Source organism: Hemitrygon akajei, chromosome 22 (genome assembly GCF_048418815.1).
Source record: "Hemitrygon akajei chromosome 22, sHemAka1.3, whole genome shotgun sequence".
Lineage (NCBI taxonomy): Eukaryota > Metazoa > Chordata > Chondrichthyes > Myliobatiformes > Dasyatidae > Hemitrygon > Hemitrygon akajei.
Window position 1 is genome coordinate 42,678,606 of NC_133145.1, and position 16,608 is coordinate 42,695,213.

Here is a 16,608-nt window from a genome sequence, read left to right on the forward strand (position 1 = left end):
AACAGATTTTGAGTTCAAGTCTCTTTGGAAAATCTGGAGTGGTGACCATAAAATAGCCCTCTGTTCATGCAAAGCATGACAGTTTACAGCTGTACTTTTACAGGCAGGAGGAAGAAAATGTTTTCTGTAGGCTCCGGTGGAACTTTACACTTGTAATCAACAACGGGTTGTGGGCCATTTCATTAGCAATCCCAAAGAGAGTTCATTATGGATCATCTCTGAAATGAATGATGTTGTGTGTCATACACAAGATATAAAGCTACAAAACGGGGCAATATTGTGTTTATCTTTCATAATTATCCTTTAAGTAAACTGAACTTGAACTTGAAAATTTCTCAGAAGAATCCAGGAGGTTAGTGATTTTGAGATTTTAAGCTTCAAATTCTCTTTTCCAAAGGCTATTCTATTGAACTGAAGGCAATGGTATGTTTCAACATCCATCTTCATTAACCAGTGACTCTTGATATATGAGAAGCAGTTCAGATTTTCCATGACCCTCTTGTGGATTTTTATTGTTAGAGGACAACGTTTTGCAGCTCATTCTTTCTGACGTTTCAGTGAATGAATGACAGGATAAGCAATTCATTATCAGAGTTTTCTCTCAGGCTAATATCCCATTGTTAAGGCCCTGATTAAACTCATTTGGTTCCAATAATCAGGCTAAATCTTCCTAGGCCTGGTTATCCAAACCAAATGAGTGCAATCATTTATGCCTGATGCCAAATTCTTGAAGCAGACATTCTGTCATAGCAACAGATTACCAGGTGGACAGAGGAATGATTCAAAAACATTTTCAACATTCCCAATAACTTCTACACAAAATGCTGGAGGAACTCAGCAGACCAGGCAGAATCTACAGAAAAGAGTCCCGTCAACGTTTCAGGCTGAGCCCCTTCAGGACTCTTTTACATAGATGCTGCCTGGCTTGCTGAGTTCCTCCAGCATTGTGTGTGTGTGTTACTTGGATTTCTAGCATCTGCAGGTTTTCTCTTGCTCCCAATAACTTCTGACAACTTTTGATCCTTTACTGCTTGTGATGGAGCAGGTATTTTTGGAATAACATTGAGAACCTCGTCCAGGTGGTGAAACAGCGTAAGGATTGCATCATCTCCTCACTGTTCACCTGCCTGCCCAATCAGACATTTCCTACCTCAGCTGTAGCAGGGTCTGCAGATCCCAAATTGACTGTAGAACCTACAGGACTTGACTGGAGCAGCTCTTCCTTGGCCTGGCCCCTAATCTTTGTGTTGCAACTTTACAACACTTAGGTTTGCCTTCATCTGAAGTATTACACTCAGTTCTGTTGCTCCATAATAGCAAAGATATAGGAAGGGCTTGGAGTGCTGCAGAAGTTTACCAAGGTGTTGCCTGGATTAGAGGGAATGTGTTGGGAGAGGATGGACAAACTTGGTTTGTTTTCTCAGGAGTGGTGCAGGTTGAGGGGAGATTTGGTAGAGGTTCATGTCGATGACAGGCGCAGAGAGACAGCCAGTATCTTTAGCTGAAATGTCTAATAGCAGAGGCGTTTATTTGAGGTGAGAGGGGGTAAGTTCAAAGGAGATGTGCAGGGCGATCTTAGTGGTGGGTGGCTGGAATGCACCGTCTGGGTGATGGTGGAAGAGTTCAACGCTCATGAATGTGCAGGGAATGGAAGGATATGGATATTGTGTGGGAAGAAGGGATTAGTTTAGTTGGGCATTTGATCACTAACTTATTAATTTCAGCACAACATTGTGGACTAAAGGGCCTGTTCCTGTGCTGTATGGCTCTGTGTTCTGTCACTCCCTAAGAAGAGATATTCCATTAAGGAAACCACATGGATGTTCTTTACCAAACTGCTTTGCAGTACATATCACAACAGATATTTCAACCAGCATTTTATTCTCACGACTGATTTGGTACTCGTCACACTTGATAATTCAGTAATTTACAATCTGCTTTGGCAATGGATCCTTCAGAGAGGATTTGTGTATTTCATTGGAACAAGACATACCTTTTCAACCAAGAATTGTAATGAGATATGTAGATTCTACACATGAAGCAGAATCATTAAATCAATGTAAAATTAAGTATAGAAATTTAAAAAGCTAAAAGGGGGAAATAAAATTGCAAGAGAGCAATCAAGAATATGGTATATGGAGGAATTTAAGGTGGGGGGGGTTATATGTCAGGCAGTGTTTAAGGGTCGGCACAACACTGTGGGCCGAAGGGCCTGTACTGTGCTGTATTGTTCAAAGTTCCAAGAAAGAGAAATTTTAAAAAAAATCAGAAAAATAAAGTAAGTTCTCCACCATCTCCTCCACATTAGGATCAGAGGAGTTACTTGTTCAAAATTAATTCACAGCATAGCAATTAACATTTGCCTACAGTTGAGTTAACAAGTTTTGCTGGCTGGGTAATGGTTTTTGGCAACTAAGACAAATTTACACCTTTATTTCTTTTAACCACCAAGTCTCTTGGTGAGGTATAAGTGTAAGCAAAGATTACGGAGGTAATTTCAGACAATAATTTCCTGATTTTCATGATCAAAAGCTCATGCACTAATGCAGAATATTACTTTTTGATTTATTTTGTAACAGTGGATGCTAAGAGCCTTGGAATTATTTCTGACACAAAATCCAGGCCATGCGTGTTTCTGTAAGGTGGGCTCCCACCATTCAGGACTTGCCCTCTTCTCATAGCCACCTTCAGGAAGGAGGTAAAAGAGCCATAAGACCCACACGCAATGTTTTAGAAACAGCTTCTTCTCCGCTGCCATCAGTTTTCTGAATTCAGAACAAACCTCGCTATTTTGCTTCTACTTGTTTATTTCTTGTAATTTAAAGTAATTTGTTTTGTGTGTTGCACTACACTGCTGCCACAAAACAAAATTTCACAACATACTTCAATAAACCTTATTCTGATTCTAAAAGCTGTTGCACTTCCTCAATTATAATTACAATTGAAAGAAGTATAAAATTGAGTGTGTAGGCTCAGAATTACTATAATAGTTTACGTTATGTTATATTGTACCATTGCATACTAAATCATCACAGGGATTATAATGAATAAATTTCAGAAGCATATTAGTCAGTTCATTCAGAGACATGCCCACTGCCTGTAAGAGGCACTGAATATGTTCTTTCTCCAGATGTGGAAGGTCTACCTTACTGATCTGAAGCATCCGAGACTCCAGAAGCCAATTCCTGAGCAGTAGCAGCTGGTAAAGCCTTGAATTAGAGTCAGGCTTATTAACAAACCGTGAAGTTTGTTGTTCTGTAGCAGCAGTACAGTGCAAGACAGTGGGGTGGCATGGTAGCGTAGTGGCTAGCACAACGCTTAACAGTACCAGTGACCCAGGTTCAGCTTCTGTGCTGTACGTTCTCCCAGTGGGTATCATCCGGGTGCTCCGGTTTCCACACTCCAAAGATGCACAGGCTGGTAGTTTAATTGGTCATTGTAATTTGTCCCGTAATTAGGCTAGGGTTAAATCGGGGGTTTGCTGGGCAGTGCAGCTCGAAGGGCCTGTTCTACTCTGTATCTCAATAAATAAATAAAAAATATGATTAATTAAAAAGTTTTAATAGTTTCCAGCTTTGCCAGCTGTAAAGGGATATAAATATTTTTGAAAGTTCGTTTATAAAGAAAACTATTGCAAGTACTTAAACAGTTAAAATATACAAAAAAACCACACAATTTAAAAAAACTCAGCAGATCAGGCAGCATATCTGGAGGGAAATGAACAGTTGATGTTTTGGGCAGGGTCCCGCCGTAGACAGTGGCTGGCCAGCTGAGATCCTCCAGAATTTTGTGTGCTTTCTTCAGTTTAGGTACCGGGGATCTCAGCAACACTGAATGTTGTCACTGATGGCAGTCATCAAGATATGCCAAGTAAGCCTTTTTGTCCGTGCAAGTATGGAAACCCTTGACTTTGTGACATTTCAGTGGGTAAGGGCCCTATAGTTGTATTTGTCGGCAAAATCTGGGCCATCCATGTGTTAATGAGAAAGTTATGAGCTAAGTATGATTTAATGAAGCAAGGACATTTAGTCTGAGTAAACAAATGTATTACAAATTATAATCAGCAGACAGTTCAACTGGAATGCTAATTGTTCCGATCATTTGTGAGAAAACATAGAATCTGAATTGTGTTCAGATTCTGCTCTAAGTTTTCAGGAAGTAAGTTTTTCCCTTCTAAATGAAACTTGGATTCTGGAGATTATTTTGTCTACTTATCAGGCATAAAATTATTAAAAGTATGGCATCATTCTGCCAATTGTTTAGGCTAAGTGAAATCTGTAATAACAGGATAGAAATAGGAGACTTCCCTGGAGCATTATGTGTCTAATGGAGACTTCTCTGGTTTTTACCGCCTGTCTATGACGTTGAACTTACCTGCCTCACCCACAAACACTTCTTGAGGAGGGCTGGTTGGCCCTTCCCCTACTGCATTGTACACACTCATTCGGATTTCATAGCGCTTGTGCTTGCTCAGTTCTGTGTGGATGAAGAAAGAAAGTTGTTACAACCAGTGCAACTATCCAGATGTACAATCAGATATCCTAGTCAGTAATTAAGTACAATGAGATTAGTTAGTCTGACTGACTGTGCTGGCGATATTGTATGGTTGATGCTTGGCTTCTGATGCGGTGATCTGCAGAGGACTCCATTGCAATCACCCACCTCCCCCAGCTCTCCTTCACTCCCAAGTCTGGACTTAAAGATTACAAAAGTAATCCTGGTTTCCTTTTTTCAAAAGCTGATTCTAATCCAGCCCCACTTTTTACCAAAGATTTTCAAGAGTTAAGCTCAATTACTGGCATTTCCTGTGGGATTTCGTAAGAGGCCCTCTGGAAAACTAAATAAACTATATCACAGCAAGCTGAAGTCAGAGATGCTTGATTTGTTCCAAAATGCGTGATGATTGTTACTTTTGAAACTATCCAGATGCTGCCCCACGCTAGTTCCTGGTATAGCTTTCCTTTTATTATGAACATTACTGTAATCAGTGTCAAACCTCTAAATCGGAAAGCTTACCACTTAACCAGATTGCATACCACGGCCCCACTTTTTGGGTGGGATAAGAAACACAAACAGAATCATAGGATTACAGAAAATTTATGCCACTGAAGGAGGCCATTCAGCCCAGCTTGTCTGTGTGGGCTGTAAAAGAATTATTTTCAAATTCCTGTAAGCTGATGTTCAGGAACACTTCCAAGTACTTTGTTTTTAATGTGCTGCAATGATTTCCAATCTCTGTCAGACTCAAGAGTCAAGATTCTTCCTCATCTTCTCTCTTACTCTTCTCCAAATTATTTCTTAATCTACAATCCCTAACTTCTGATTCTTCTGCTCGGAAAGAAAGGTCCTTCCTTTCTATTTACTTGAAAGTAGGACCTCATAATTTTGTGCACTTACCCCCAGATTCCACCTTTTCCCCCAAAGAAAATAACCCAGTTCGACTGATTGTACCTCATGGAAAAAGTCATTGCAACACCTTTGTAACTCTCCTCTGCACCTTCCTCAGAGCAATGAGGTGATGGAATTGTACGCACCATTCCAGCCGTGGCCTAGCCGGTGTGCACAATTACAACATAACACTTTGCTATTGTATTCTGTTTTGAATGATAAGGGAAAGCATTCCAAGTGTATTTGAATCATTTTACTGATGTGTCCTGCTATCTTTAAGGATTTGTAGAAATAACATCACGGCCCCTCTGTTTCTCCACAGAACTTAGTCTTCTGCTTCACTGCACCTCCTCAAATGCATGACCTGATATTTCTCTGACTACACCTCTTTCTAATGATTTGATTTCACTTTTTAATCAACAGAGCCATGTCGCGCCTTCTGCCTACGTGCCTGTCCTTTAGATACAATGTGTATACCTGGACGTTAAGCTCCCAACTGTGATTTTCTTTCAGCTACAACTCGCCGATGCCCACAATGTCATACCCGCCAATCTCTTACTCTGCTCCAAGATCATCCACTTTATTTCGTAGACTATGTGCATTCAAAAATAACACCTTCACCCTTTTTGATTTTGTTCCTGCTATACTGCAACTCATCCCAGTGACCGCAATTTTGCCCTGTCCTTTCTACCAGTCTCACTACGCATTGCTTCTGCTTGTATACCAACCCTATCTTCAGCCCTATCACTCAGCTTCCCTTCCACCACCAAGTTAAGTTTAATCCCTCCCCAAGAGCTCTCACAAATCTTCCCATGAGGCAGTTGTTCCCCCTCAGGTTCAGGGGTAACCTGTCTCTTTTGTACAGGTCATACCATTCCCAGAAGAGATCCCAATGATCCAGAAATCTGAAACCCTCACCTCTGCACCAGTTCTTAAGCCATGCATTCAACTGCCAAATTATCTTATTCTTACCCTCGCTGATGTGTGGCACAGGCAGCAATCCAGAGCTTTTCAGCTTACTACCTAGCTCCCTATATTCTCTCTTCAGGACATGCTGCTTTATCCTAGAATACGTACACAACGCTGGAAGAAGTCAGCAGGTCAGGCAGCATCCGTGAGAAAAGAGTAGCCAACGTTTCGGGCCGAGACCCTTCATCAGGAATGGGGGGGAAGAGAGGGCCGAAGCCCGGTAATAGAGATAGGGGAGGGGGCAGGGCCTAGAGGTGCCAGGTGGAAAACTAATCAGAGGAAGGATAAAGGGGGGAGGGGGAGGGGATAAGCATGAAAGAACTGTAGAGGTAAAGGAGCAGAAAGTTGAAAGGGGAGAGAGGCAGAGAGGGACCTGGGACAGGGGAAGGGGGAGGGGGAGGGAATTACCAGAAATTGGAGAATTCAATGTTCATACCACCAGGCTGGAGGCTACCCAGACGGTAGATGAGGTGTTGCTCCTCCAACCTGAGTTTGGCCTCATCCTGGCAGTAGAGGAGGCCATGTGTGGACATATCTAGTTGGAATGAGAGGTAAAGTTGAAGTGGGTGGCAACTGGGAGGTCCTGTCTATTGTGACGGACGGAGCGGAGGTGCTTGACGAAGCAGTCCCCCAATCTGCATCGGGTCTCGCCGATGTAGAGGAGGCCGCATTGGGAGCAGTGGATGCAATAGACGACTCCAGCAGACTCGCAGGTGAAGTGTTGCCTCACCTGGAAGGACTGTCTGGGGCCCGGAATGGTGGTAAGAGGGGAGGTGTGGGGACAGGTGTAGCATTTGCGCTTGCAGGGATAAGTGCCAGGTGGGAGTTCTGTGGGGAGGGACGTGTGGACCAGGCAGTCTTGGAGGGAACGATCCCTGCGAAAAGCTGAGAGGGGTAGGGAGGTAAAGATGTGCTTGGTGGTGGGGTCCTGTTGAAGGTGGCGAAAGTTGCGGAGGATAATGTGTTGGATCCGGAGGCTGGTGGGGTGGTAGGTGAGGACAAGGGGAACCCTGTCCCTGTTGTGGTGACGGGAGGATGGGTTAAGGGCTGAAGTACGGGAGGTGGAGGAGATGCGGGTGAGAGCATCTTTGATGACGCCAGAAGGGAAACCAAGATCCTGAAAGGAAGAGGACATTTGAGAAGTCCTGGAATGGAAAGCCTCATCCTGGGAGCAGATGCGGCAGAGACAGAGGAACTGGAAATAGGGAATGGCATTTTTGCATTGGGCAGGGTGGGAAGAAGTATAGTCAAGATAGTTATGGGAGTCAGTGGGTTTGTAGAAGATGTCAGTGGATAGTCTGTCTCCAGAGATGGAGACCGAGAGATCAAGAAAGGGGAGAGAAGTGTTCGAGATGGACCAAGTGAATTTAAGGGCTGGGTGAAAGTTAGAAGCAAAATTGATGAAATTGACGAGCTCAGCATGGGTGGAGGAAGCAGCACAAATGTAGTCGTCAATGTAGTGGAGGAAAAGTTGGGGAGTGGTGCCAATATAGATTTGGAGCATAGACTGTTCCACATAACCCACAAAGAGGCAGGCATAGCTGGGGCCCATGTGAGTGCCCATGGCTATGCCCTTGATCTGGAGAAATTGGGAAGAACCAAAGGAGAAGTTATTGAGAGTTAGAACAAGCTCCGCCAACCGGAGGAGTGTGGTGGTGCTGGGGAACTGGTGGGGTCTGTTATCCAAAAAGTAGCGGAGGGCTTTGAGGCCTTCTTGATGGGGGATGGAGGTGTATAATGATTGAACAACCATGGTAAAAATGAAGCGCTGGGGAATTGGAAGTTATTGAAGCGGTGAAGGGCATGGGATGTATCCTGGATGTAGGTGGGGATAGACTGAACTATGGGGGATAAAATGGAGTCCAGGTAGGCAGACAAAAGTTCGGTGGGGCAGGAGCAGGCTGTAACTATGGGTCTGCCGGGACAGTCAGGCTTGTGGATCTTGGGGAGGAGGTAAAACCGAGCTGTGCGGGGTGTGGGAATTATGAGTTTTTTGGCTGAGGGAGGAAGGTGTCCGGAGTTGATGAGGGTGGAGATGGTGTGGGAGACAGTGGATTGATGTTTTTTGGTGGGGTCCTGTGGCAGGGGTAAGTATGAGGAGGTGTCAGAGAGCTGCCGTTTGGCCTCAGTGAGGTAGAGGTCCGTCCGCCAGTCTACTACGGCACCACCTTTGTCTGCAGGTTTGATGGTGAGGTTGCCTTTTCCTACCTATGTCATTGGTGCCAATATGTACCAGGACTTCTGGATGATCACCCTCCTCCTTTAGAATGCCCTGGATGCGATTTAAGATGTCCCAGACCCTGTCACCTGGGAGGCAACATACCATCTGGGTGTCTTTATCATGTCCGCAGAATCTCGTGTCTGCTCTTAACTATGGAATCCCCTATCACTACTACAGTCTTCTTCTCCCTCCCTTCCCTTCTGAGCCTCAGTGTTAGAGACCCTCACTGCAGCTTCCCACTGGTACCATCTGTTATAAATTAGCCAGTGAGCTGGATGGCATGGAGGTTGAAGAAATTCTTTCCTCTGTTGAGTGGAGCCCATGGGCAGTGCTAATGGTCCCAGTAGCCAAGAAAAATGGGTCTGGTAGGATCTGTGGTGATTTTAAGGTTACCATCAACCCAGTGGTGAAAGTAGATCAACACCCTTTGTCCAGGATATCTTTGCGCAAACCTTTCTCGAGGAAAGCACTTCAGCAATGTGGACTTAGCTGAGGCCTACCTACAGATGGGGACGGAAGAAGAGTCCAAAGTGTTTCTCACCATAAACACTGACAAAGGGCTTTATTGCCATAAATAGGCTTATTTTTGGAGTAGCAGCTGCACTTGCACTTTGGCAGACAGGTGTGGACCAGGGTGCAGCAAAAATAAATGTTACCTGGATGACATCATTGTTACCAGTAAGGACGGCAAGGAACAGCCCCAGAAGTTCAAAACAGTTTCAAAAAGATTAGAAGATTATGGGTTCAGAGCATGATGCGACAAGTATGAATTCTTTCAACCAAGCATCATTTACTGTCGTCACACTATTGACACACAAGGATTACATGTGCGCTGAGAAAATTTAAGCAGTGGTGGATGTCCCAAGGCCAAAGGACATGTCACAGTTGTGGTTCCGTTTAGGATTTGTCAATGACTATAACAGTTTCTGCCGAACTTGGCTACTGTGCTCCATCCCTTGAACTTATTACTACAGATCGGGAAGAAATGGCAATGGACGAAGCAGTGCGAGGTGGCTTTCACAAAGGTAAATGAAATAGTGACCTCAGACACTGTACTCACACATTATGATGCACAATGTCTGGTGAAGCTTATCTGTGACGTCCCGTCTTTTGGTATAGATGCAATCATGTAACATGTTATAAGTGATGGAAATGAACTTATACATAGCCTTTCCCTTACCACTGTAGGGAAAAATTACATACAGACAGACAGAGAGGCCTTGAATCTTGTTTGAGGCTGTAAACGTTTCAACCAGTGCCTGTATGGGAGAGCGTTTACCCTCATTGCTCATCATTAACCATTAGTGTCCATTTTCAATCCACAGATCGATGTTCCACTAACAGCAGCAGCATGAATACAGAGGGGGGCTGTTTCCTGGAGGACACAAATACAAGACTGAATTCAAGAGGACAACTAACCATGGAAATGCCAATGGATTGTCCAGTTTACCCTCGGAATAGGAAATACCCAGAAAATTTACAAGAAGGACAGTCCTCTTGAGGAATTTGGCCAAACACAGAATCAAACGTTTCTCCTATTACAGCAGAGATGATCCAAAGGGAAAGCAGAAAAGACCCCTCACTGTCTCAGGTCTACATGGCCATCCAAAAAAGGCTGGAATGTACAGCAGAAACCCCAGTTGCCTCATTTACCAGTGCCGAGATGAAATTGCCCTTGACAGAGGTTGCCTTATGTGGGGATTCAGAGTTGTACCATCCAAGCTGAAACTGAAGTGTTGGAGGAGCTAAATGCTGGTCATCTTGGCGTGGTCAAAATGAAAGCACTGGCTCAAACCGTGGTCCGGTGGCCTGGGAGAGGTCAGCAGGTCGAGCAGCTTGTCATGCTCACTTCGGGAGGCCAACGCGGCCAGAAAATGCCAAATGTAGCGCCTCTACATTCCTGTAAATGACCTGCATTGCCTTGGCAGTGGCTTCATGTGGATTTTGCTGGACCATTCATGGGCACAAATTTCTTGGTAGTATTGGATGCAAAGTGGCTAGGAATGTTCCCAATAGCCTCCACTATGGCCTCACACACTGCTGATGCATTGAGAAGCCTCTTTGCAAGGACTGGTGTTTCGAACACTTAGTCGGTGACAAAGGAGTCTGTGGAGGAACAGATTCAGTCATTCCTGAAAATGATTGGAATAAGACATATCACATCTGCGCCGTACCACCCAGCTACAAGTGGCTTTATGGAAAGGTTTGTCCAGAGTCTAAATAATGTACTGCGAGTAACGTAGCAGAGCACACTACACTGACACTGAGACAGAAACTCGCAAATTTCTACCTTGCATATTGCAATGCAGCATAATCCACAGCAAACAGCCCGCCAGAGGTGCCGTTTCCAGGTTGTCCCTTGCCTTCATGCTTGGATCTCCTCAAACCCAATCTCAGAAGGAGTGGGCAAGACAAACATCTGAGACAAACTGAAGGCTCCTCAAACAAGGAGGTTCCATGTTTCACTCCTGGAAAAGTCACAACCAGGGACTATAGTGGTGATCAAAAGTGGTTACTCAAAAAAGACTAAGGGCAGAACTGGACCACTCTCCCACACAGTGGAGATTGTGTCAGATATCTTCAGGAGATGACACACCAATCAGTTGAGGAGAGCAGAGTCAATTGCTAGCGAGGAAAGGTAGCTACTGCTATCAGAATCACTTCAGGCAGTCTCAGGGTCAACTCCTACAATCACCACGGAGGAGGCCCCAAAGTCTGAGATTGTTTCACAACCACTAGTCTCCCATGCAGAGTGATACCCCTCGTCAGGAAAGACATTATCCCACGAGAGTAAGAAATCCTCCACAGTGATTAAATCTTTAGGGATGAATGGGACAACTTAAAACTTACTATGCTGTGAATGTCTGTATAGCAGTTGTATTATATAATATGCTGTGTATACAGTTGAGATGCATTCCATATTGAGTTGGAATTTATAGCTAAGCAAGTGTTGTGTATTTAATATTCCAGTAATATTTGAGTAATAATATAAATATATTGCTTGATTAACCATTCTTATTATAATTCATCATGGCAATATGTAAAAAATACATGAATTGCATAAGTCATGACATGGTCACCTTGCTTAAAGTAAAAAAAAACAAGTACACACATTTACCTCCCTGCTCCTAGTTTACATTTCGATTAACTTAATGTTTTGGAGATACAAAACAAAACTCAGGTTACAGAATCAAAGCAGGAAGAGCAATCCCATATCTTCATCTCTGATGAACAATCCTAGAAAACGTAACCAGCAAGTAATTTAACTATTTCTTAAATTGAGCTTCAGTCAGTCCATGTTGTGAATTTAAAAAAAGCGAAATCATTAAACTTCTATATTGCTGAACAGAAACTACTATTTTGAATAATACTCTTTGCTATATTTCTTTACAGTGGCATTTGTCCAAACTACTTTGAAATATGTCCTCCAACGTTATCCTGTCTTATGCTGAAGGTTTCATACAGTATGTTTTTTTGATATCTCTGTGTTAATTTTCCTAATGGTGCCCCTCTTTTCATTCGATTTTTCCTTGATGTAAGGCAGAACATAGTTTCTTTTAAATCACTCCCCAGTTTATTAATGTCTTGAAATCACGTGCGTAGTTCCTGGTCTTTGCTGGCACTGCCTGGGAGATGATCTCAGATTTGATCACAGCTCCATTATTCCTGATTTGCTGGTGCCACCCTGAGTGTTTCAAGAAGCACATTTAACATCTCGACTTGAGTCTCCCCCAGAGTTTTGGTACAGTACTTGGCTGTCGTACTGCTCGCGTTACCTGCAGGTTCAGTGAGCTAAAAGAGAAAATTGATTGTTGATCTGGCAAGAAGTTGGAAGGTTGCCCCAAAAATCTAAAGCCTGGAGAGGCAGCCATTGTTCATTTGATGCAACTAATCCCATGTGCGTCAAGAGCTTTTCTGAATACCTACTTCTTGTTCGCCTTGCTGTCCATGAGATGAGACAGCTGTTGGCTGTTGGTGTGGTCAAGTCAGTTATTAAGAAAGGAAATTTCCACAAAAACCATCAAAGTATTAAACAAGAAGTGAATACAATCACGGGCACCAAGATGTAGCAAACCCGGAGACTTGCACCAAAATCTTTGGTGCATAAATCCCATCAATCTGGATTTAGCTTTACATAGATATCTTGTCAATGCTCATTTGCTCACAAATTCACAGTAAACTGGTTGTTGAAAAAGAGGCTCTTGTTGCGGCAGGCTTCTCAGACCATCTGTATCCTCCTGCATTCTAAAGCTTCCCTGCTCATTGTTACTGCTCTGCCAAGTTTTGAAAAATGTTGATGAGAAAAGACAGGAGAAGGCCTGAGTGAAGACTAACCACTGGGAGATGTCAGCTTGATTCTTTGCTGCCTATCCCTTGTAATTGACAATTACTTCATCGTTCACCCATTTAATCCAGTCATACTTAATGCTGTCATTGTTTTAAATTTGGCGTGATGGAGGAAAAAAGCATGTCGTTTCATAATGGGTTGTCTGACTCACTCAGAGGCAGTTTTGTGAAACCCAAAACAGATTTAGCCATTTCAAGGCAGCGAGTTCAGGGCGCCAACGCGCTTGCTGTCTGCTCTCGCAGAGTAGGAAAGCCCTGTACAGTTGTTGCAGGGTTACTGGGAACCAACGGGATGATCATGTAACAGGGCTGGCGATGGACCCAAACTTATTTGTGTGTCCTGCTACCCCAATTCTGCTTCTCCTATTTGTAGCTGAATTTTGCATTGGCGATTGGCTGTAGGTGCTTGATTTGAACACTCAAGCAGCCTCACACTTACTTCAGGATGACAAGTCCCCTCATTTGTTTAAAAGTCCAACGAAAATATGATTCAAATCAGCTTTGGGCACCAACAAGGCGACGTGGGTTTTCCCCTGTATCAGCGCATTAATATTCACTCTTCACTTTGTGTTCCAATGAAGGGTCCTGGCTATGAAATGTTACTATTTCATTTTCCACAGATGTTGCCTGACCTACATTTTCTGATTTTATTTCTCCGTCTCCATGGCGCCGAGGCTGCTGTGCCCGCTAATACTGTATGATGAACTGATATGCGAGGCTTTGGGCCTACTCCGGGCTGTTCCGGAGTTTGGATCTGAGGACTCAACTGTGGTTCAGAATGCTGTTGTTCACTTCAACTGCTTGTGCGATTTGTATTCTTGCTCTTTCTCTTGCACAATTTTTAATTTTAATTTTATTTTTGTGTTTGTTGTTTTGTGGCTACCTGTGAGGAAGCAAATCTCAAGGTTGTATAACTTACAAATTCTTTGGAAAAAAGTGTACTTGGATATTATTTTACCCATCGCCTAACTCTTAACTTTTAATTAGTTCTTGCTCACCTTACACACAATAAACAACCAACTACTGTACAGTTACCCCAGATCTGTAGCAGGTAAATTTGCTTTATTCTTTTCCCCTCCCAGAGACAACCCAGAGATTAATCTGGACATAGAAAGAAACTCCTTTTTGCACTGTTTTTGCTTTGCCATACAATCTACCATCCTGCAGACTGAAATTACTTCCAGCATTCAGGTCTGAACTAAATTTCCACAATTCTTATATTTTTCACCACACATGCTTCTAATTCAAGTATTTTATTTAAAAAGGTTCAAACATTCAAATGAAAGCACCTTAATTGTGCTCATCTTTTCAGTTTTATCTTGGATTTTATATTTCACAAACAATGTATCTTTTCAATACCGTTTGAAAATTTTTCAGTTTGGTTAGTCACCGAGTGCACACTGGCCAGTCTAGAAATAGCAATATCTCCTCAGCTATTCAAACAGGACCCCTTGGTGACCTTCAATGCATGCTGAGTGATGCAGTGATCGAGTCAATGACTGACAAAATTTACACCATTAGCTCCTGTCAGTGCCAACTACTGTCAAACTAATACTAATACCTGGCTTTTGTTCCAGACTTTTGGTTACGTGGTGTCTTTTGAACGGAGAATGAAATAGGGTTATTGTATTGAGCTTTATTTCTCCGTTATGTATGTTCCTAAAATCTTATTGGTTGAATAATCAATAATAAAGGGTATCTAAAATGCAACTGGCCGCAGGTAACCGTCAGTATAATATAATTACCCATGCCTCAGGTCAAAAGGTAAAGATTAAGATGGATTAAGATTTGTCAAATGCTTCTTAGGATGGATTAAATATTGCCAAGTGCCACTCTAATCCTCTAATAAAATACCTTGCTGCTCGTACAAGTTAAAATTTCCCTTCATCCAGATATCAATGCACACGTGACTGACAGTTCTGCATCATTGGGAGAAAAAACATAAGCATTCAAATGACTTGAGCCAGGAGTGGTCCAGGGCTAAAATTTGATGTATGCAAAGTTGGCTGCTGCAGTCAACAGTGTTGGATTGTAAGAAAAGGACAAATAGGCAGGGTTTTCATTTCAGTATATGCAACCTCCATTGGAAGTGCACATTTTTGAACAAAGGTGAGACTAGAATAAAATTCAGCCTCACAGTTATACATTATGATGACAGTTTACTATTAAGTTTCACATATAATGGTTGACCATTTGAGCAACGTATGGTATTGTGGAAATGCATTATCAGCAAAGAGCAATTGACTTTAGCAAAAGGTTAAAAAATCTAGATGCAATTTCTCAGATGGTCAGGGTTAATGCTCAGGAACTAATCATGATTTTTTGCAGATTTTAAATAATGCCCTCTAAAGAAATACAAATGTTCATGTCTGGTGATGGATAAGTAGATCAGATCAGCAGGGGATTAAGATCTGGTTTGGATTTGACCAGCAAACTATTTAAAGTTCTTCTGATCTTTCAAGCAACTTGAATTTTTCAAATGAGGCAATCTTTTAAGATGCTCTTTTTAATATTTTTCATTCTAATGCACTTCAGTAACAGCATCCCTATGGCCTCAAAACAATAGTGCTTTATGACCAGAAGCCATTTAAGTTATACAAGGCAGAAATGAGGCCAATTTTAAAAACGAATTAAGGCCATTTTCCTTCTATTCCTATCCAGTTATGACTATGTCTAGGAAACCGTTATAAAATGAAAATCAAAGAAGGTATTTAGCCAGAGGTCAGAGTACATCCTAGTATTCTTGCACTCTGTATTGAAAAACTAAATTTGCACAAAAATATTATTGTAAGATGAACTGCTGCTTACAAATAGCTCTACTTGCTCACACAAGGAAACAATACCCTCACAAATACTTCCTGTATAAAGAATCATGCACTGCTTTGTTAAAGTTATTTCTTGCTTATGAGAAAGAGAAATCATTTGGTTTCTTGGGTCATCAACTATAACCGTTAAGATATGAAGCCCCTGTATTCTTTGGACATGACAGTTCTGTCTGGTTACCAAAATGAACATGTGCATAGTCCAGCAACCACCATATGATTGACATATTGCCACCTGATCTGACAATCAGAAGGAATTACACCAGTTTCCAATTGGAAATTTGTACTTAGTGGGATGAGAAACAAGCAAATTATATTTAAGCTTTGCCTGGTATCCAGTGAAGAAGGTGAATGACTCTTCACTTATCTCAATTTTTCTTTCATTTAGCTCCAACTCTTCTCACTACAGATTTGCTGCTTTGCTTTCAACATTTAGTTTCATCGTATTTAATACAACTTAGAATTCTGCTTGCTTTCTTTACCACTATCCCATAGCGATTTAAAAGATAAATGTTGAATTAATTTTTGAGGAGGACCCTAAACTGAAACCCAAATCCATTCATTTTAACTTGTGCAACAAAATGCACCTTACACTTCCTGCCGATAAGGTATGTCGCATCCGGAATTAATATTTCTAGCGGACAATTTCCTTCCACGCTGCTCTGACATATTGGAAAACTGTGTACAAGGAAAGTTACAGCAGTGGTTTGCCATTGCCTTCGGCCAGGTGAGTTTTTTTTTTAAAGAGATAACCAGCTTTTAACCCAGCACGGATGGAGAGCTTGCAAGGGAGCTGACTGGATTCGAACTCGGGACCTCTTGCTCCAAAGTCCAGTGCTAACACTACTACGCCACCAGCCA

At 42.4% G+C, this 16,608-nt stretch overlaps 1 protein-coding gene and 1 long non-coding RNA gene across 6 annotated transcripts in view; one reads left to right on the top strand and one right to left on the bottom strand.

Annotated features, from left to right (window-relative positions):
- The window catches only part of LOC140714671 (uncharacterized), a 36,872-nt gene extending 26,040 nt beyond the window's left edge, over positions 1 to 10,832 (top strand). For both annotated transcript variants that reach the window (XR_012095969.1, XR_012095968.1), the window contains exon 3: positions 9,904 to 10,832. This is a non-coding gene — a long non-coding RNA (uncharacterized lncRNA). The remainder of the gene's footprint in view (positions 1 to 9,903) is intronic.
- LOC140714669 (protein sidekick-2-like) overlaps positions 1 to 16,608 on the bottom strand; it is a 919,455-nt gene that overhangs the window by 158,484 nt on the left and 744,363 nt on the right. For all 4 annotated transcript variants that reach the window (XM_073026119.1, XM_073026118.1, XM_073026117.1 and 1 more), the window contains one exon: positions 4,375 to 4,476. In XM_073026119.1, coding sequence (XP_072882220.1) covers positions 4,375 to 4,476 — 102 coding nt within the window. The remainder of the gene's footprint in view (positions 1 to 4,374; positions 4,477 to 16,608) is intronic.